Consider the following 20,827-nt stretch of genomic DNA (forward strand, 5'->3'; position numbering starts at 1 on the left):
ATCCTGAAGAGAAGTAACTAGCAGGATGCCACAGGGTTCTGCCCTGGGCCCAGTGCTATTCAATATTTTCATCAGTTACTTGGAGGATGGGATAAAGGATGATGGAATAGTAGGAGTATGTGTGTGTGTTAAAGAAGTGTCAAAATTAGGATTCTGGGGGACAAAGGGTAAATGTTCTCCCTTGCCCTTCCCTGCAGACACCATTGGGTCACGGTACTCAGAACTGTAGTGTAGGATAAAGGTAGTAAAATATATGCGTGTGCAAAAAAATACAATTAATGTATAAAAATATGAATTTTAGAATTGTTTGGTAAAAAGGACCAGGAAAATATAACTTATAGAGTATATTTTAAAATTATGGATAAATGTAAATACTTTATTACCCAGAGCTATTTTTCAAGCATACATAATTAAAGTCACAATCATAAATCCTATTTGAGAAGTTATGTGAAACTTGATTACAGAAATATGGTTTACATTGAATTTCACAAGCCTCTGGAATGTGTTCCAATGGTGAACTTAGCTCTTTTGGATCTCTGAAGAACACCTCTAGAACAACATTACAAGATCTCAGATTTGGATAGTTGGTAGGAGCAAACTTGCGTAAGGCTGAAAGAACTAATCACATGATACAGATTCTAGGTATTTGAAAAATCCTCTCCACAAAAGCCTCTGTATGGAACACACTATGATCAGGTAACTTAAGCAAAAGTCCCCCGCAACAACCAAGTTGCATTTTTCATGACATTTATGCGTGCTATGAGTTAATACATATAAATAGTATATATCATTTAATGTTACTACTACATTTCTTATGCTTACCATATGGGAATCAACACAACAATTGACAAAATGTAGGAAAAGTGTCTCAGCTTCCATGCGTTAGGGTTGTTGTTTTTTTTACATCATAAATATCTTGTTCGGCTTACTGTATCATTGTGGAAAAAGTATATCCATCTCCTAAGAGTTTTTAAAATATATATATCTACAAGGAGGACCCAATGTCTACTCTTCGGTAGTGTGGACCAAAAAAAGCAGCCAGATTTCACATATTCCATGATGACCACTGGATTTCAAATGTCTAATCTTGTTCCTTTTAAACCCAATTTCAGCCTAGTAGGTGATTTCTGCTATAAAAATTTTCCAAGAAAAAAAATGGCACCACCAATTTGTCATAACAATAACTTCCCACTCTATTCTAGGAAAGCAAGTTTACAAAATCTGACTTCATTTTTTCTAGAATCTTTACAAAATAACTGCACAAATATTTTGCAAGAGTTGCCGGCAGAGAAATCATAAGGCAGCAGCAGCTTTTTCTGCACTGGAAATACAACCTTATGCAGCAGGGCTTGTTTGTTTAAGCTTTAACCCTGAGGGAAAAAGAACTGGTCTGAATGGTTTGAATGTCTAGTTTAACAGCCAAAAATATCTTTCCAGTTGAGCTTCAGTTCATTCCCATCTTTTTCCATCTTCTGAAAAACCAAATCAAAGTACTAAATAATTGGTACAAATGAGGCCTGGAAACTGAATGTCATGGCCTGCCTGATGAGGTAAGGAAGGCTCCCACCCTCTTGGCTTTTCGCAAACTATGTACAACTGAAGTATTCAGGGAACTTCTTTACACAGGTAACAGGACTACACCATAGTTAAATATTTTTTTCAGAAAGAAATATTTTTCAAAAATAGATGGGGCAATGATTTGTGCAAAGTATTACTGTCTGTTATCATAAGTACGATCCCACTATTTTCATGTTAATTGATCGTTTCTGCCTGGTTTCAGCAGTTATTAGATTTCTACTTGTTAGCAAATTTCTGAAAACCATTGGATGCCCGTTTCCTATTGACATAAATTGCACCATGCTGTGTAATTTACTTTAAGTCTGAGGCGGAATATATATGGCATGCCATGACTTGACTAAATAAATAAATCTTCAAGGGATCTGTATTTTGGGACCATTTGAACCTCAAGGTGAAATATGAACTATTACTGATATCAATCAATCAGCTCGGGATCCGTATTTTCAGGACCACTTGAGCCTCTCCTACAAGTTTGCCTGCTAAACCAGAAAAGTCCAACTAAAGGATATTTTGTTAAAGAAAAGTGGAAAGCAAGCACAGAATATGTGTACTGCTGTCATTTGAATGTTGATCTGAATGTATCTTCAGATCTTCTGAGTGGGTTACTTGTCCCCACTTTGCTTCCATCTGGTGTTTGGCATCTCAGCTGCCCCTCCAAGCTTGTCTGTGTTGGGATCTTCCATGTATGCTAATGATTAATTTAGTAAATTCATTCATCACAAAAGGTAGACTTAAAACAAGCCTTCCTTCCTGATGGTTGGTGCCAACTGAAAAAGGTAGATGATATTCTTCTTCTCAAATTCAAATCAAATCAAAACCTTTAATACATAAAAAGTAAATTATAAATATCTTAAAAGTTTGTTTACATTGAAGGGTCAACTTTTATCAACAGCTTGTGTTATAATAAACGTAATGGGATCTGTCAATCATTATTATAGATAGAACTGAGCCATCATAGATGTGGTTATTTCATTCTTATCTGTTAGCAACAGTTTCACACGTTCCTTGTTCGGTAGATCTTTGTGTTTATCAAGTAATTGTCCAAGGATAAGTGATCAAATTTCTTTATGTAAAGAGCAATGAAGGATGATATGAATGAGAGTATCTGGTTGATTAGATCCACAAATACACAGACATGCTGAAAATGAGATTTGTAGAAATCTCCCAAGAGTGACTACAGAGGGGAAAGCATTCAATTTTGCTAGTGAGACTGCTTTGCAATGGATCGGATTGTTTACTGTGGTCAGATATTTTGTACTTGAGCCACCAGATGTTATTCCAAGCGACCCTGGCGAATATGGCTTATGAGGGTATAATAGTTATCTTTCATGGTCTGTTAATCTTTGTTTAATTATTTGATAAATATATTTTCATCACATAATTGCAGGTTGTCCAATGCAATGCCTATTTTAATTATTCTAAATAGGTTTAGATCAATTTGTAAATTTTGCATCCTTGAGGAGGAATGAAATAAGATTATCTTCATTTGAGTTAAAATGTATTTTCAGCCAGTATCGGATCGCAGATAACCATCCTTTGGATTCAAGTAATTGTTGGCCTGTTTCAGCACAGAGGGTCATACAGCTTACACATTTAGGGGGTGCCTAAGATTTGTCTTAAGAAATTGGTTTGTAACGGTTCAATATCCTTATGAAAATGGTTAACCCAAATTGGGATGCCGTAAAGTAATTGTGGAACAACCTTAGCCTGAAAGATCTGAATAGCAGCCAGCACACATAGGTTCCCCTTTATAATCTTCTTCCCAAAAAGTCATTAATTTTCCCATTAAGTTTCATACCAAAGAGCTGTGAATAGCTTCTTTAATTATCTGAACAGTAAAAAAGAAACAACTTACACTTTTCATTGTTTCTCAAAGAGAATACTATTACATAGCAGCTTCTTTGAAGTGAACTGTTGGCCTCAAGAATACTAAGCACCCCCCAGTTTGTGGTAATCAAATGTTTATGGGGATGGCTTATCTGACCAATTATCTAAAATGGCCCTAGAGATGCTATATGTTTCTTTGGTAAAACTATGTGTACCCCACTGGTACACACTGAATCCCCAACAGGGGATATTAGCCCCATTTGGGCTGTTTTGGATAGTGAAGATGGTGCAAGAGAAGGATTAATCACTTCCTCCTTGTGAGTCATGTTCCTAATCCAAGTTTGGGGTTCCCCAAGCAACTGGGAATTAAGTGTCTGGGCTGACACTCATGGAGGAAGAAGAGCTAATTTATAAAAAGGGGAAATTAGTTCATTTATGATTGCAATGCATTATAAATATGCTGTACAGGATGAGCCTGAGTTGTACTGATACAGATCAGCTTGGTAGGGTAAATGCAAGGAAAGGGGGGTTCAGGCCACGAGAAGGCCCATGGCTTAGTGGTAGAGCATCACAGGGAGAAATAATATATTGTGGACATTGCCTCTGCAGAGTTGGGGTCCATGTGCTCATATCTGCTTCCCTCTCCATGTGTTCAGGCAATGAGTGGAGAGGTTGTGTTTACAGGCGCAGTTGGTAGCCTCATGTATTCACATGAGTGGCGTGAGGGTGATTGTAGTGAGTGGCATAGGAATTGATATCTGGATGTGAACACTGTTCTAATCCATTCTGTTCTGCTAGCGACTGCTGCTATAGTGAGGCATGCTTTTGCACCTTCCTCTAGTAGCAGTCTATCATTTTTTAATCTGTCATTGTCTCCCCAAAATTCTAAAATGGGTTTCCTACTTGTTTGCATTTAACACTTCCTATAGAAGTCCTTTCCTAACCCACAGATTCCTGAATAACATTTTAAAGTAGTGCAAGTTAAATATTCATTTGAAATATATATACAAAAGAAAAAAGAAAGGAAAACACTGACACATACAAAATGTTTCCAAAATGCTGTCAAAGTCATTGTGTTATTCATAGAAGCATTTATCTGGCAAACTGTCAATCAAAAACATTATGGTAAGAAAAACTTTTACCAATATCACAGTCTAATTTTGCTGAACACAGTTGCTTTCATTTCCACAGACTTGCACTGTTAATATGCTCTTCTCCTTTCTCATCACAGTTACTTGAAACTCCGAACTAATGCAATTATTAAAAATGTGCCATTTTAGAACTCTGATAGCAAGTAAAAAGTTACTTGGTTGACACAGTATGACACACACTTTTCAGTTCACAGGAACTTCCCTTTCTGCACAAACAAGTGATTTACACAGTTACAAAATATCTATCTACCTCTCATACATTAATGATGCCACAGGAGGATAATGCCATTAATTCTGGAACACAGGTATAAAGCATGATCATTGATTGGTCAGGTAAACTCACTAAAAATAAATCTTGCAACATAAAGAGATCCAAAGGGAAAACAATATTACTTTCATAGAATTCTGCATGAATACAAGAATTGACATAGTTGAAAAAGATTTTATCTGCAATCAAAATATCAGAGGCCAAGGAGATGTGTAAGAGGGAGATGCCCATCATATAGCATGATGTATCTACCTCGTACCTACGGGACTGTCTTACCCCATATGTCCCAATTCGGTCTCTGCGCTCAGCAGAGACCAATTTGCTGGTGGTTCCTGGCCCCTCCATGATGCGGCTGGCTTCCACTCGGGCCAGGACTTTTACGGCCCTGGCCCCTGCCTGGCGGAACGCTCTCCCTCCAGCTGTCCAGGACCTGCGGGACCTTAATGAGTTCCGCAGGGCCTGTAAGAATGAGCTGTTCCACCGGGCTTTTGGGGAGGCCAGCCGCTGACGTGCACCCCCCCCTTGTTATAACAGCGGGAACCCTGCTGTCCCCGCCTCAGGGGAGTTTTCAGCTGTTGGATGCCATCTGTTGCCTTCTGTAACGTAATATTGTAATTACAGTGCTGTATTTTAACAGGGACTAATACTTAAATGTATAGAGCTTATTTATTTATTTAATTGTATTTGTGTTGTGCACCGTCCTGAGCCCTCCGGGGGAGGGCAGTATACAAGTTGTTTAGTAGTAGTAGTAGTAGTAGTAGTAGTAGTAGTAGTAGTAGTAGTAGTAATAATAATAATAATAGGCTGAGTTTTACACTGTGACACCTCAAGAGTAAGGGAGATTTTGCTTACGGTTATATTTAAATTTTACAAGGTTGCAAGGGGGAACCATGTGACTCAGTTCAGAATACTGAAGAGTTAGAAAGTTTCAGCTTTCAGGAATGTCTTTCTATCATGTCCTCCTTTCTGCAAATGTTGAATAATTGATCTTAGTTTGATGGGTTTGGTTTATAAACCCAGGCAGCCCTTCCCTTTATTATACTAGCAATTAGCTTGTCTACAGCTAAGAGGAGATACTGAGCCAGATAAAGGCTCTTTCCCTGCCACTTCACAGCATGGAAATTTACAGGTAAGCATTTGATATTAACTGACAGAGATCTGATTGCTTTTTAACTGCTATTTGCTGGTCTGCTTTCTTTTATTGCTTCATACAGTCTATAGCATGATGCTGGCAGGGGATGATGGGAATTGTAGTCCATAACACCTAGAGGGCCGTAAGTTTGACACCTACCGTCTATAGTTTTAAAGTAATTTGTTATTTTAAGGAATGCCTGGCTTTATATTATTTATATACATATTTATATCCCACTGAAACCTAAAGCAATTTACTATACAAAAAAACACACACACAAAAACACAGAAGGTGGTAAGACTTCTGAATGATCCCTGCCCGATTTTCTACCCAGCTTTAGACAAAGAGTGGACGGACAACAGCCATTCTAGCTGTTGCTTTTTGGTCATGCGCAACCTTTATCTATCTATGAGCAGAGTATAACCATCTCAGCCATGTCTTTTTCAGTGGCTGGTAGTCGGCTAACAGGATCCTCCCATTTCCTCCCCTACCAGATGAGGAGAGTTTGAGACCTAGTAGATTGAACAGAGGTACTAAAATGTTGTAAATAATTTCTTACCCCATAGAAGCTTCTAGTCAATTTTGCATGTTTCCAGTATTATTAAAAAATGCGTTAAACCAGAGAAGAAAAATAGCAGTGGGGAAAATATGTACACCATGGTGGTTGTGTAGGTTCATAAGGCAGTAGGCATTCCTTTGGGTATGTTGGTCCCCAAAAATATGGGACTTCAGATGTTAGCATGAACACCCTGAATTGTGTCCAGAAACAAATTGTGAGCCTATGTAGATGGGCTAAAACTGAAGTGATATGGTTCCCAAGGCAGACTCCAGTCAACAACCTGGCAGCAGCATTCTGTACTAACTGAAGTTTCCAAACACTTCAAGGGCAGCTCCACATAGAGTGCATTGCAGTAATCCAATCTAGAAACAATTAGGGCATGTACCACAACAGCCAGATCTTTTACACCCAGGAAAGGCTATGGCTGGCTAAATGGTAAAAGCTGGTAAAAAACACTCTTGGTCACAACAGTCATTTGCTTATCTAGCAATAGGACTAGGTCCAAGGGTACCCCAGACTATAGACCGATTCCTTCAAGAGGTGAGCAATGTCATCCAGAATGGGTGACACCTCTGACAATCTACAAAATTCAAATTTCAGGCTCATGTGGCCTCAGTTTGCTCCAAGTCAGAGAGAGAGAGAGGGTTAACTCTTTAATTGCTACTGGGTTTCACTAATCAGAATTGGGCTTTTGATATTGTAAAGGAAAGTATGTCTTCAATGATTTGCCTCCTTTATAATACTCACAGACATACAAGTTTCAGCTATTAAACAAAAAGGATGAACCCTCCTCTTTCCTCACTACAATTCTGAAGCAAACTGAGTTTGCACAAGTCTGCAGTTCCCTTTTTACAGATGGAGAGAAATGCATCATTCCTGTTGCATCAGTCTAGTCTAGCACATTTTTCCCTAATAGTTTCATATCAAAACACTGTCTTTCAATCATGTCATGATTCAAAGGGGCATTGTTCCATTTGGTTTCATGTTCCGTTGCCATCAAATATATATTTTCTATAAGGTTAGAATTAAAATAATCTAATCTTAAAAATGAGCTGGATTCATTGGAGTTATTGAAATCTGAATGAGGATTGTTGCTATTTTCAAGAACTTAGCCTTTTTCTATGTTTCTAACTCTCCTGCTTTTAGTAATCATCCCACTATATAAAAGCCCATGAATCACTTTTTAAAGTGGGGGCTTATAGAAAGTGTAGTCCATGAGCATATGGGAGGGCCAGACTCCCATGCCTCCTGGATGCTCATGGATTACATTTCCTATCAGCTCCCACTTTGGAAGATGTGACTGAGCATGTGCAACTATAACACTCAGTTTTTCAAGTCACAGAGGCTCCCTGGGAATTGTCCTGCATTCCACGATGCGCAGAGGTCTGGCCCTTAAGGATGGTAATGAACTACAATTCCCATCAGACCCTGAGACTTGAAGAACTAAGGCTCACGGATCTGGCAGTTTGTTTACAAACAGGAGAGTGTCCTGTTGCCAGATTTATAGTATTGCTGCCCACAATTTGATAGAACCATGTGCCTATTCTCCTCAAAAGTGATGCTTTTATTATAGACGATATTGCTCCAGAAATACCACTGAACACCTGAAGAGTGAAAGGAGTGGGCAAAGCCAGCCGGGGCCAGCTGGAAAAAACATCTACTTTGCCCCACTGTGAGGGAATAGAAACCTGGGGATGGACCCACAGAAGTAAGAGAAATCTAGGCACAGACCCACACTCCAGTCTGCAGATAAAAAACCAAAGGGCTGAGCACTCAACATTATTTTTGGCCTTTTGGCTCTCTTTCCCCTTTTTTAAAAACCAAGGCCAATCCACGTAAGTCCAGAAGAAGGAAGGACAAGTGCAGTGGTATAGCTGCAATGGGGACATCTGTGGACAAATGCCCCATTGAGTCACGTGAGGGGGCCGGAAAATTACCCCCCACATTTCAGACCAAGAGGCAGCTCTCAGCCCACCCCTCAGGCAGCAGATGACCTGGCCGCAGTGCAGAGCAGCCAGGCACCGCCCAGGCAGGACTCTCAGGCCGTCGACTGGCTCGGCTGCTACCCAGGGGGCAGGCCAAGGCCTGCTCATGCGGTACCTGGCTACTCCACACTGCAGCTGGGTCGTCAGCCTGCCCCTCGAGCAGCAGATGACCTAGCTGCGGCGCAAGAGGACTGCCCAGGCGGTGCCTGGCTGCTCTGTGCTGCTGCCGGGTCGTCTGCTGCCCAAGAGGTGGGCCAACGACCCAGCCACGGCGCAGAGCAGACAGGCATCGCCCGGGCAGTCATCCCACGCTGTGGCCACCTCTTCTGCCCAGCCAAGCAGCTGTGGTACCAGAGCTCCTTTGTTCCTACTCATGCTGTGGCTGCTCCTAGGGGCAGAGGGGGTGCCCGTGGCACAGCCAACTCTCACGCTGCAGCCACCCCCTCTGCCCGGCTGAGCCCCCTGCCACAAACAAAAAGGGGAGGGCGACATGTGCACCAGAACCAGGGAAAGGCCTCTCACAGCATCCTTGCGCACCAGCTCCAAGCTGCTGAACTAAAGTGGGGGGGGGGGGCGCTACGTGCAATTTTGCCCCGGGACCATTTGCCCCCCCCCCCACCATGGACAAGTGCTATAAAAGCCTGTGACAATTGCCTCCTTGCCCCTCTCTCCTGCTTCCTGCAAAACTTTCCCAGCAGGTTCAAAACCAACACTTCAGATCTTTAACTGCTGCTATCAGAAAATTCTGAATAGAAATATATACATACTTTGGTAAATGCTCAAATTATCCATGGACAAGAGCAAGGTAAATTAATTCCTGATTCTGACAAAATCCTTACAAAAAGATTATATACAAAGAAATCTTTCAACACTGATGTCTGACTGGGAGAGATCCTGGCACCCTGTTGTGCCCACCACCAACAGTTTTCTAGAGCCTGTTGTATTGTTTTGCCCAACAGGCTTTATTGCTAGTTCATGAATAAAAATCTAAGCAACTTGCTTTGGACTGGAGGATTTTGTGTGTGCATGTGTGGAGGAATTTCTTCTCCTTCTCCTCCCAAATTCCACTACTTGATAGAGTATCTAAAATTCCATCCACCATTTCCCTCAAATTTTGTGCCAGGAAAATACTTGACATTTAGATAATGCAAGTGGTTAGGAACTTGTCACATTTAATGTCTCTCATAAGGTGACACTTGTACCACTCCACCACACTGGGACATTTGTTCATTTAGCAAGTTACAAGGAGCACATCTTTTATTTTTGTCACTAACAAGTATCTTATTAGCGTTTTCCTAGATGTTGGTTGTTCAAAGGCAGGTCTATGCTGTTTGGATGTGAACTAATGACATCACTTCTAAAAGTGAAAAGGCTTGCACATTATTAAATAAACACTGTGGAACACTAGATATTTGTCAACCGAAATGAAGCAAATGCACAAATGAGACCTTTGTGTGACGTCCTTCTGGACATTAGCAGCAGAGTCTTTTTGCCTGTTCATAGGTTTATATGCCAAAGTGTCCTTTTGCTAAAGGGAACAAGGCCAAGAAGATAATTAGACAAAGATTTATATGAAAAGAGTCCTTCATTTCAAATTCCCAAAGCAGATATAATGCTAACTAATAATAATCTAAATATGAGGACTCAATAAGTTAATTATCCACAATAAACTGCTTCCCAGAGTACAGATCTTTTAAGTTAAATATTTCACACACTTATATGGTACTCTTTTTAGGGATTGTTATCAGAGAGGCATTTAAATATGAGCTTAAATGTGATATGGTGAGCTAAGTTCTTAAGTTCCCCATAAAAAGATATAAGCAGAATGTTTCGCATGGCATGAGTAACTGAATCAGCAGCTTTGAAAACATACCAAACCAAGCCTCAAGGTCTATTTACATGTTATCTTCATTACATCGCAGAAACTAAAAATGATATTGTGCGGTGAACCATTCACACCCATGCCAATATATACCACTATCTGATCGTTCTTCCACCTGATGTGGAGAGATTTCAAGCCAGCACTACTAGAGATGTAACATTTCTGGAAATATTGAAGCTGCCACAGGGAAAAGTGATTTCCTTCTTTTAAACCTAGGCAAAAATTGGAATACATGTATCATTTGCTCTCTTATCAACCTTAAACTTATTTTATTATGGGCAGCCCATTCCAGAGCACACGGCAGCCAGGAATGGCATCACTGCCATGATGATGCGCTGCCCCCAAAGGGCTTTCTGGCAGTACAGGAAGGAGAAAAAAACACACACAAGAAAACCAAGGTCACCTGAAAATCTCCCATTCGAAAAAAGGACTTACACCAAATTTTCAGTTTTCAGGTGACATGAGTCTGTGGTTGGGGAGGGGTGGTTTCTGGGTTGACATGGCACCGGCATGTTTTCCCTTTGCGCCAGCGGTATGGGGACCCACACTGACACAAGCTTGCACCACATCTATAACTCAATTTACCCCCTCCCTGTTTTGGGCTGTTAACCACATAAAATTCATTCTTTATAACTTCATTAACATGTCTTTGAAATATTTAAGAAATTTAAACATATAACTGCCTCAGTTTTCTACAAGCAAAAGTGAAATAAATTCAATATTGAGGGAGAACTGCAAACTTCTGCATCCTTTGCTACTTTAGCTCTTTTATCATAATTTTTACATTTGAGAGGAAGGAAAAATAAACAATAACAATAGAAAATACTAATTTTGGAGTAAACAAAAATGTGTATAGTTTGTAAAAAAGTGTTTCATATAGTCATCACAGTAGCAGAATATTTTGCAGTCAAATTAAACCTCATAACATTGAAAATGCTAAACTCTCCAATAGTTTATTATCAGCATACATACTATAGCATATTTACTGTGGACACAATTACTTACATTTAAACAATAAATATATTCTTTTTAAAACTGTGTCTCCAGTAAACATAGAAAGAATCATTCCTTGATACCACAGAGCAGTTTAGATTTAAAAAATTTCCTTTCATGAATTCTGACAATAAAAAAATCATGAGACTTTTTTGTTCCAGTGCTATTGGAAGGGGGAGGGATGCTTCCCTGGTAATATTCTATTTTTTTCTACACATTCCCATCAATAACCACCACACAATCCTCTTGATGACCAGGTCTGCCGTAGAAATTCTCCATGCCAGACTGAAGAAATAAGTTGTAGCTGGAACTATACATTATATAAAGAGGCTAGTCCAAATTTTTCCCTATCAGTGTGTAGATTGAACCCAAATCCACACTGTCCATCAGTCTGGTGAAAGAAAATACAACATGGAAAGCTGCTATGCTGAGAATGCATTTGGAATTTAAATTTCCGGCTTAAATTTATGATTCTCACCCATGATGGTAGATGAGTTAGAACTGAAATGGAAGATAATTATATTGAGTTAACTGTTTTCAGTATCTTAACGTTTAATTCAAGGTCCACCTTATGTGGTTAAAAATCAACATGTTTATTTAAAATTAAAAATATATATTGTAAAAATTCTGAGACTTTGGTCCTGTTATAAGTTGTGATCTTTGCTGACGCAGCACTTTCCAAAGAGTTGCAGGATGGTAACTACAAGCAGGAATTTTTCCTTCCTGTGCAGCAGTCCAGTAGATCCACGCATGCACATATACAATGCACAAGTGCAATGTTCTCCACATGTTTGCTAGGTTATGTGCTATGGGGAAGTAATTTCAAACATCCTGGGTATGCTAAGTCTTCACTTAATCAAAAATGGAAGTGTGGTGACAGAGTCCTGCCAGGATAACCCAGAGGCCAGAGAGGAGGAACAGATGGAGGCCCTAAAACAGGTCTGTTTTAGTGGGAATACAGTGATAGAACAAGGAGTCTGGCATGGTACTAGCATGGAGGTGGCATGGGGAATACCCCAGGAATGCTGACTACACTGTTAACTAGGGAGTAGGGCTTTGGTGGGGAACGGAGGCAGGACTGACACAGACAGGGAACTATGCATGCCCAGGCAGGATTTGAAAAGGCTAAAGAGTCTGGTACTATTCAGTTTGGGGGGAAAGAAAGGAGAAGATCAAATTGTGTAAGAAGTAGAGAAAACAGCTAGAAAAGTTTTTCTCTCTTCCATGATACTAGAGCTAAGGGGCACCTCATGAAACTAATTAGCAATAGGCTTACTCAGTGATTAATTAAATTGTGGAATTCACATCAGGGATGACCATTAGCAGAGCTGGATTTAAAAGTGAGACATGGTAACTGGAGGGATCCTCCATGAACTAAAATATGAATACCACTGCTGGAATGCAGAATCAGGGAGGGTCTTGACCGCTACGCTCTGTTTGTTTAGTCCTCCAGAGCATCTGTTTCAGTTGCAGAACTAAATGGACCACTGGTCTGACCCTGCAGGTTCTTATATTCTTATGTGGCTTGCTGAGAGCTAGTGAAAGCTTAACAGGAGGTAAGGAGATAATTTCTCCTGTGAAAGGTCAGGGAGGCTGAATTTGTTATTTGTGGTACCAGTGCCTATATCTTTCTGTTTTATGGCCTGTTCCAAACAAGGAGGTGCACTGGAAAGGCAAGCCCTATCCAGTCTGCTACTCCTGCCAGCTTGTCCACTGCAGCTCTAATGACAGCCTCAGGGATATGACGATTCTACAAACCCTGACATGACTTGCAGAAATTGTAAACATATTCCTAGCTATACAAAAGACCATCTCTAAATACATGAAGCTGCCTTTGTGTTAAGCTATTGGCCTAATCGCATCAGTCTAGTCTACCCTGACTGGCATCAGCTCTCAGGTGGATGCTTTTCACATTTCCTGTTACCTGATCCATTCAATGCCGGGGACTGAACCTGCAAAGCGGACAGACGGCCTAGCACTGAGCTACAGCCACTCTCCTAATTGGTTGGGAAAACAGGAACTTGATTCATACAATCAGTACTATGAGTCCTTTGCATTTTTCAGTATCTTCAACCTTGCACAGGTTCATTAGCTGACATTCAATTTTTTCCGTTCTTTGCAAACTTTGCACAAGGACCACACAATGTACTATATCTAGCTTAAGCACAGAAACTTGACACACACTGTAAAGAGCAGAAGTGAAACGTTTTCCCTCTGAAGCACTCAGAGAAAAATGGAAAACTGCCTGTCGCTTTCAGCTCTGAAGTGAAGGTGTTTCACAGTTCTTCTGGGTGGGGTGCGAGCATGTTTGTTTCACCACAGCTCTTTACATGAATGTTTATGCAAGACTTTCTGCCTCGAGCTGCATCTAAAAATTTTTTTCGGATTAACACTACAAGAATGTTTGTTATCTAGATGCCGGAGACAATGTTCCACTGGATTCCCAAGAGCAGAATTTCAGGGGGAGGGGCTCAGTTTCAGGAGGTTGAGGCAGAAATGCCTGCTCTACAAGCTTGGCTTCACTCACACTGATTTGGATCCAACCGCTGTCTTTTGAACTATGAGGCGCATTTGCAAAAAATAGTTATAAGTGTAATTAATAAGAAACACATAAGTAGAAAAATAAAAAAGAATATAGATCTACATGCATTGCAGTAAACTTTTATCTCTGCTTGGATATAAATAGGTGGCAAAACAGTGTCATCTACATTTTATTTAAGGATCAATGTGAAACTTGAGTTATTCAGTTTTTTTGTTAGAATTGTAATAAGCATATTGGCTTAATTAGTGTTGAGCCCTAGGAGTGAAATAAAATGTAATGTCCAAGCACAAATTAAGCCTGAACTCGATTCATCCCGCTTCTTCAGCCAGGAAGAACACAAAATAATGATTATGTGACTTCGGCTCCCAGTCTAGGAAAATGTCCACAAGCATCAGGGATAGAAATCAGCTGACAGGAAACGTAACAAAAGGCAGCTGAATACATGTCTGGCACAAGCTTTTAAATGAAAAGTTAGTGTAATATGTATTACCAAAAACAGTTTGGATACACTTTTTTATTTTAAATAAATATTGTGTACATCTATTTTGTTTCAAAACTAAACTAATAAAACCTAAGATCTTAGTTAGGAACAGGGTTTTTTCTGAAAGACCACCATAAAGCACAAATGGGAGTGATGCTTTTTCCATATTTCTTATGTCTCTACAGCGACAACTGAGGTTGTTAGTGGGTGTGTGGGGTCCAGATTTGGGCAAGTAACTTCTCCTTAGCCAAAGCCCTAAATTTCTGAACAGTCTCCTGTTCATCCTACGTCCAATGTGTCCCTGGGCCACCAGCTCACATTATTTTACAGACTTATAGCAACTGCAGCCCTCCCAGTTCATATTTTAATGATGTTAATTGTGTTGATGTTAAGCTAAACGAGTTCAGTGGGCAGGGCAAAATACCACTTATCATGAGAAGCCTTCTGTTTCAGAGGGTAGCTAGGGAAAATTGAGCCCGGGGCAAAATCTGAGTTTTGTGCCCCCCGCCCCGTATGGGGGGTCGCCCTCCCCCACTATGACCAAAGAATGATTTTTTGCACCAGGCCATCTCAAAGTCTCCATCGGATTATAGAACATGCCCCAATTCACAAATCTGAACACAGCAACGGTCCATGCCACACAGCTGAAATAAAAAAATTGACATTTTCAAAATGCTTTCAGAATGTTTAACAGCTGTTATTACACTTTAAAGTGTTTAAGTGTCATATGACTTTAAATGCTTTCAAACTATTTTATTACTGCTGTGAAAATGTTTTGTGGTGTTATATCCAGCACCCCCAATTGCCCCCCCAGCATTGGAAACAAGGCACAGAGCCAGGAAGAAAAGGAGGGAGGGAAAGGACAGGGGCAACTTTCAAGTCAGTAGTTCCAAATGCTGAATTTTAATACTGACAATATAAGGCACTTACTAACATGAACTCACAGTCTTTACAAAATAACTTCTCTTGTAATAAAGTTACAAACCTGCACTATCTTTATATGGTAAAAACTGTTCTTGAATTAATAAACATTTCAGTAAAAACATCAAGAGTTCTTATCTTAAGGATTCTCTCACAACATATCTGTATTTACTGCACAATACAGATACTACACTCTAGAATCCACCTTTCAAGGTCCTCTCACCACACTCAGCATAACACCAACTTTCCTACCCCCCAGAACACTTTATTAAGCATCTGGCCTGATTCAGAGCTCCAAACAACTCCAAAGCTCACTCAAATAGCTGTGCTCTTTCGGATGGTTTACTAAATAGCATAATGTTTCATCTCCACATTGGGGGTGGGGGATGTTTTCCCAGTAAATGAGCTCAGGACTTGGATGGAGGGGAAAGCCACAAAGGGGATCATGAACACAGAAGAAGTTGTCAGTCCCTTGCCCTATTAAGATTTTAATACATCAAATCCCGCCTCCCCAGTTTAAAAGTTCCACCTGCAAACAGGAATACCCTCATTCTTTTTGGACTCTTATGCCTTACCATCAGCAAGGCAAGCACAACATTCAACAGGGGCGACTCTCCAAGCTTGGAAATGCAATGATAAGCCAGCACCTGCCTTGCCAGACAAGACTAAGTGCCATTTTGTCTAAGCATCATTTTCCCCATCGTGGACAGTGACAACATTTCTAACCATCACCCATGGCAGGGGAGAATGTGGAGGGGTTGCCCTTCATTCCAAGGGAGGTGATGAAGCCGAGGCAGAAAACTGTCATATATGTGTGGGGAGGGGTGGAGAAAGAGGCCAATGGGGCAGAGACGGCTGGAAAGTAGCATTTTCATACTGGCTTACTTTACAGGGATGTTGTCAGGTCATTTTATGCCCAGGAAAACCTTTGAAAGTTCAAAGCAGTGGTGTAGTGGTTAAGAGCAGAAGCACTCTAATCTGGAGGAACCGGGTTTGATTCCCTGCTCTGCTGCTTGAGCTGTGGAGGCTTATCTGGGGAATTTAGATTAGCCTGTGCACTCCCACACATGCCAGCTGGGTGACCTTGGGCTAGTCACAGCTTCTCAGAGCTCTCTCAGCCCCTCTCACCTCACAGGGTGTTTGTTGTGAGGGGGGAAGGGAAAGGAGATTGTGAGCCCCTTTGAATCTCCTATAGGAGAGAAAGGGGGATATAAATTTAAACTCTTCTTCTTCTAAAAACAAAGGACTGTTGGAAAGACACCAGACCAGGAGGCAACTCACTTTTAGCAAATCACCAAGTAGGCTGGGGCAGGCCTCTCTTGCCCCCCCGCCCCCAAATAAGAACATACTATCAGGCTGGATGCGGAAGGGGAAGAGCTGAACCCAGTTCTCCAGCAGGCAACTTGAATTGCAAAAAAGTAAAGAGTGGGGGCTTTTTTTAATGGAAAAAATAAAGTCATATCATGCAAGTTTCTAACTTAATATGCTGCAGAGACATAATCATGTCTAACATATTGATTAACCTATACTATTAGTGATTTTAAGGCATGCAGTTACACCACAGACAAAAGGCAGAGAGGTGGAATTGCATCCAAACTGTTGGACTACCCCAACTTGTGAGTGAGTGAGTGAGTGAGTGTGTGTGTGTGTGTGTGTGAGAGAGAGAGAGAGAGAGAGAGAGAACGCTTCATAGGGGACATTGGAGAGTTTCTGCCATTGCACCCCCAGTAGAAGGATGGGGGAGATCTGAACCTGGCAGTTGTTTTGGGAAGGGGCAGATGCTGGGGGTTCCTCTTCCTCCCCTCGATAAATCCACTCTGCTGCATTCATCCTTGCACTTTTTCCAACTTTCCTGGACTTCTTGGAATGCAAAGGGAAACATCTTCCTACCTCCTGAGCGGTGCCTACAAATGTCAGCCAAAGCAACTCTCTTCTCCCAGGCAGGCTCCCCAGCCCCTGGCAGCTATTTCCAGGTCGCCAGTTCTGCAGCAGCAGTAACAAGTCCTTTGCAGAAAGGGAAACATGCTGGGGCTGCTTTGGAAGTGAAAATAGCCCTGACTCCGCTGGAGTCACATTACCCCCACCTCCAACTCCAGCCTATAATCTCTTACTAGCACAAAGGGGAGAGAAAAAAAGCAAGAGAGAATGATACACCTTTTCTTCCAGGCAGCCACCACAGGGATTTCCTCCCCCTGCATCTTGAAGGAAGGAAGGAGCTGGGGACGGAGGAGGGCTTTTCCCTTCCTCCTCCTCCCTCCCATCTTGAGGGAAGGAGCTGGGGACAATGAGGGCTTTTCCCCTCCTCTGTGGCGCCCCCCGCGGCTGGCCTGCCTGCCTGCCTGCCTGCCTGCCTGCGTGCGTGCGTGCGTGCGTGCGTGCGTGAGTGAGTGAGTGAGTGAGTGAGTGAGTGAGTGAGTGAGTGAGTGAGTGAGTGAGTTTCCTCCTTGTTCCTCCCTGCAGGCTTTGGGCTCCCGTTGCTGGAAGGCTTGGCTGGTTGCTTTGTATAGGTGTCCTGCCGGCCAGGCTCCCCTAGGCTAGCCAGGCAGTCTTCTCTTGCCTTGCTCCTGCATGTGAGAGGAGGCGAGGGGAGGTGCCGACCATGGTGAGTCACGTGTGTGTGTGGGGGGGGTGATTTTGTGCCCCCCATGTGACTCACGACTGCAGCGCTCGGGACAAGCCGCCCCAGATGTCCCCATTGGCCCTACGCCAGTGTTCTGTTTAAGACAGCAGCATAGAGGCCTAGGGACACCCCAAGTATGAGTCTTTGAACTCAGGGTCAAACTTGACAAGATGCTGAAAGATCTGAAAGGAGATTTCACTTGGCAATTTGAGCTATTCACCTAGAGCCCTACAGAAGAAGCTTTAAAGTCTGAGACCAACTAGATAGAACACTGGAAAATCTGTAAATGGATTACTGAACAGCTGCCTGAGCGGGGCAATTTAGACCAGGGCCCTGTCATGAGGGAATTCTTTCCACTTGCAATCTTTTCTAGACCTCCAGTGTCCTCCGCCCTAGCACTGCTATTTGCCCTGTTGGGACAAAAAAGTAATTAGGTTGTTTGTATGCGGTCTTATGTTTTCCTGAATAGAACATAAAGCAGTTTTTCAGGCTGTTTGAAGAATGAGTTACCCTCATGAAGCCCCTTTCCATAATTCCCCCATTTCAAATGTAGCTCTTCCCTTTGGCTCATACTTTGCAAATGAAACACTTCCAGAATGTCATCATACTTCAATTTATAATCCGCAAGCAGCTCTTCTGACTAAAACTGAAATGTTGGGAGATCTACAATCAGATCCTCTGTGTCTCTTCTGTTCTGGGTATACATGGGATGGGACACTTGTGGTATGTGTGAGAGTAAGATGTCTGTGTCAACGAGAGCTTGAATGAGTGACGGGAATAGTGGGATGCCAGTGTCTCTGCAGAAGGCAAATGGTTCTTTACTCAGCATAGGTTTTAATTCCTCTGCCATTGAGGCACTGGTTGTTCTGAAGTGGCTCCTGCTCACCTCCTCTGAGTTATGCACTGCTAGTTCTTATTCTGTCCTTGTGACACAGTTGGTGAATCAAGGCAAAAAAAATTAATTTCACAAATATGCTGATGGGGTCTGAGCTGCCAATGACCGACAAATAAAAAGTCTGTGGAGGGGTTAGTATGTTGAAAATGTCAGGTCTGTACAGCAGATTTTAAAAAGCAAATTCCATCCTAGGGATCATCAGGAAAAGAACTGAGAATAAAATTGCAATTCCCTCGTGCAGCATTTTTGGAAAGGACAACTGAAGTTCTGGTTGCCAGTTGTGACATCTCAAAAAGGCTACAGCAGAGCTGGAACTGCAATAACCCATCTGAAGCTTTTTTAGTTTAAAAAGGTTAACTGAAGGATGACTTAACAGAGGTAGAGAAAGTGGACTGAATAACTTTTCTGCCTTTTCCCTACTACTTCAATTCACTATGAAACTCACTGCCAACAGATTCAGGCCAGACAAAAAGGAAATACTATCTCACACAGTTAACTGACTTTTGAAATTCACTGCCACAAGCTGTGGTTGTCAGTAGATTAGAAAATTTCAAAACGGAGTTGAATAGATTTATGGACAAATATCAAGACAAATAGCCCAACTCCACAGCTGACTGGAGCCTCAGAGCCAGAACGGCTCTAAAATAGCAAATTGCGGGGCTGTTGTCTCTAGACCCTGCTTGTGGGATTCCCTGTGGCACCTGTCTGGCCACTGCTGAGAACCTGACCAAATGGACCACTGGTCTGAACCAGCAGGGCTACTCTCTTTTATGCGCCTAGCGCTTGACAATAAGGCATTTGTAAACCATTGGGACTGCCGTATATAGCCCCCCCCCCTTTCTTTTCTTTTCTTTTTGCTGAATCCCACCCTCGGGTTTCCATCTAGGTACCACACGGTGCCTTTCAGCGGTAGTCAATCCCGGGGCGTCACCAAGCTCCGGACTTGGGCATCCCAACAAGGCGCAGCCTCAGAGACGCCCTTCGCCACTGAGCAGGCGGCACAGTTTACGCTCAGCCTGGTGCTCGAGGGGAGTTGAAGAGCAGCGGGGGTTGCTGGAAACCCCCTCAACCAAGTTGCCGGGAAATGACCTCGGCACTCCCTAAGCGCTTCGGGAAGCAAACAAGAAACCCTCCCGCCGGCCCCTTGGAGCCCCTCTGGCCTACGGCACGTGTGCGGGTGCGCTGCCAAAGAAACTGGGCCCCTCGGAGGCCTTCGTGCCGCACAGCACGCAGGCCAGATAAATCCCTCGTCCCAGGCTTCTTCGGTCCGCCTCGCGGGCCTGCAAAGCACCCGGCTTCCAAGCCCCAAAGTGGCGCGAACAGATTAAGCAGCAAATACTCACTTTGTTTACCTCCCCGAGAGGAGCGTTGCTGCCGCCGCCGCCGCCGCTCCCTCCAGTCAGCCCGTTCATCTCGTGGGCTTCTCCGCCCGAGTTCATGCTGCTGCAAGAAAGCGGCACCGACACAGACCCGTTACGAGCTTGGCGGTGGATGCCCAATGGGCGGTCTCTCGCAGCCTGTTTGGGAAGCGCGAGTGGGAAGGAGGGAAGGAAGGAAGAGCGAGAGAGCAGCGAACGAGCTTCCCCTCCCAGCCGCTCGGCTAAACACGCAATAGCAGCAGCGCAGACTGAGCCGCTGCGGCTGCTCAGCTAACCCCGGAGATCCCCTCTGGCGGTGGTTTTTCTGGAGGGCGTCGGTATCCCGCTACGCAACAAGCATCGCCGCCGGTGACTCGGGGTGGCGTGACACCTTTCTTGCGAGCTGGCGATGATCCCACATCAAGCGTCTGTGCCCGTCGCCGGCTACAGGAGGAAGCCGGGTGGCGAGGGCGGGGAGTGGAAGGCAACGGCTAGATCTATATTTATCCCGCTGAATGTTTAAAAATCTGGCATTTGCTATGTGAAGGATCATGCATGTACAAAATCAGCGCAACAATAACCCCATAATTCGCAATGTCATGTGCAAATATTTGGATACTATATATTTGTAAGCC

At 42.7% G+C, this 20,827-nt stretch overlaps 1 protein-coding gene across 2 annotated transcripts in view; it reads right to left on the bottom strand.

The window, feature by feature from the left end:
• Positions 1-20,623, bottom strand: part of NINJ1 (ninjurin 1) — a 33,243-nt gene extending 12,620 nt beyond the window's left edge. For both annotated transcript variants that reach the window (XM_048490511.1, XM_048490510.1), the window contains exon 1: positions 20,178-20,623. In XM_048490511.1, the coding sequence (XP_048346468.1) occupies positions 20,178-20,273 (96 nt within the window). In that variant the 5' untranslated portion in view covers positions 20,274-20,623. The remainder of the gene's footprint in view (positions 1-20,177) is intronic.
• Between the last annotated feature and the right edge of the window lie 204 nt (positions 20,624-20,827).

This window comes from Sphaerodactylus townsendi, linkage group LG03 (genome assembly GCF_021028975.2).
Source record: "Sphaerodactylus townsendi isolate TG3544 linkage group LG03, MPM_Stown_v2.3, whole genome shotgun sequence".
Lineage (NCBI taxonomy): Eukaryota > Metazoa > Chordata > Lepidosauria > Squamata > Sphaerodactylidae > Sphaerodactylus > Sphaerodactylus townsendi.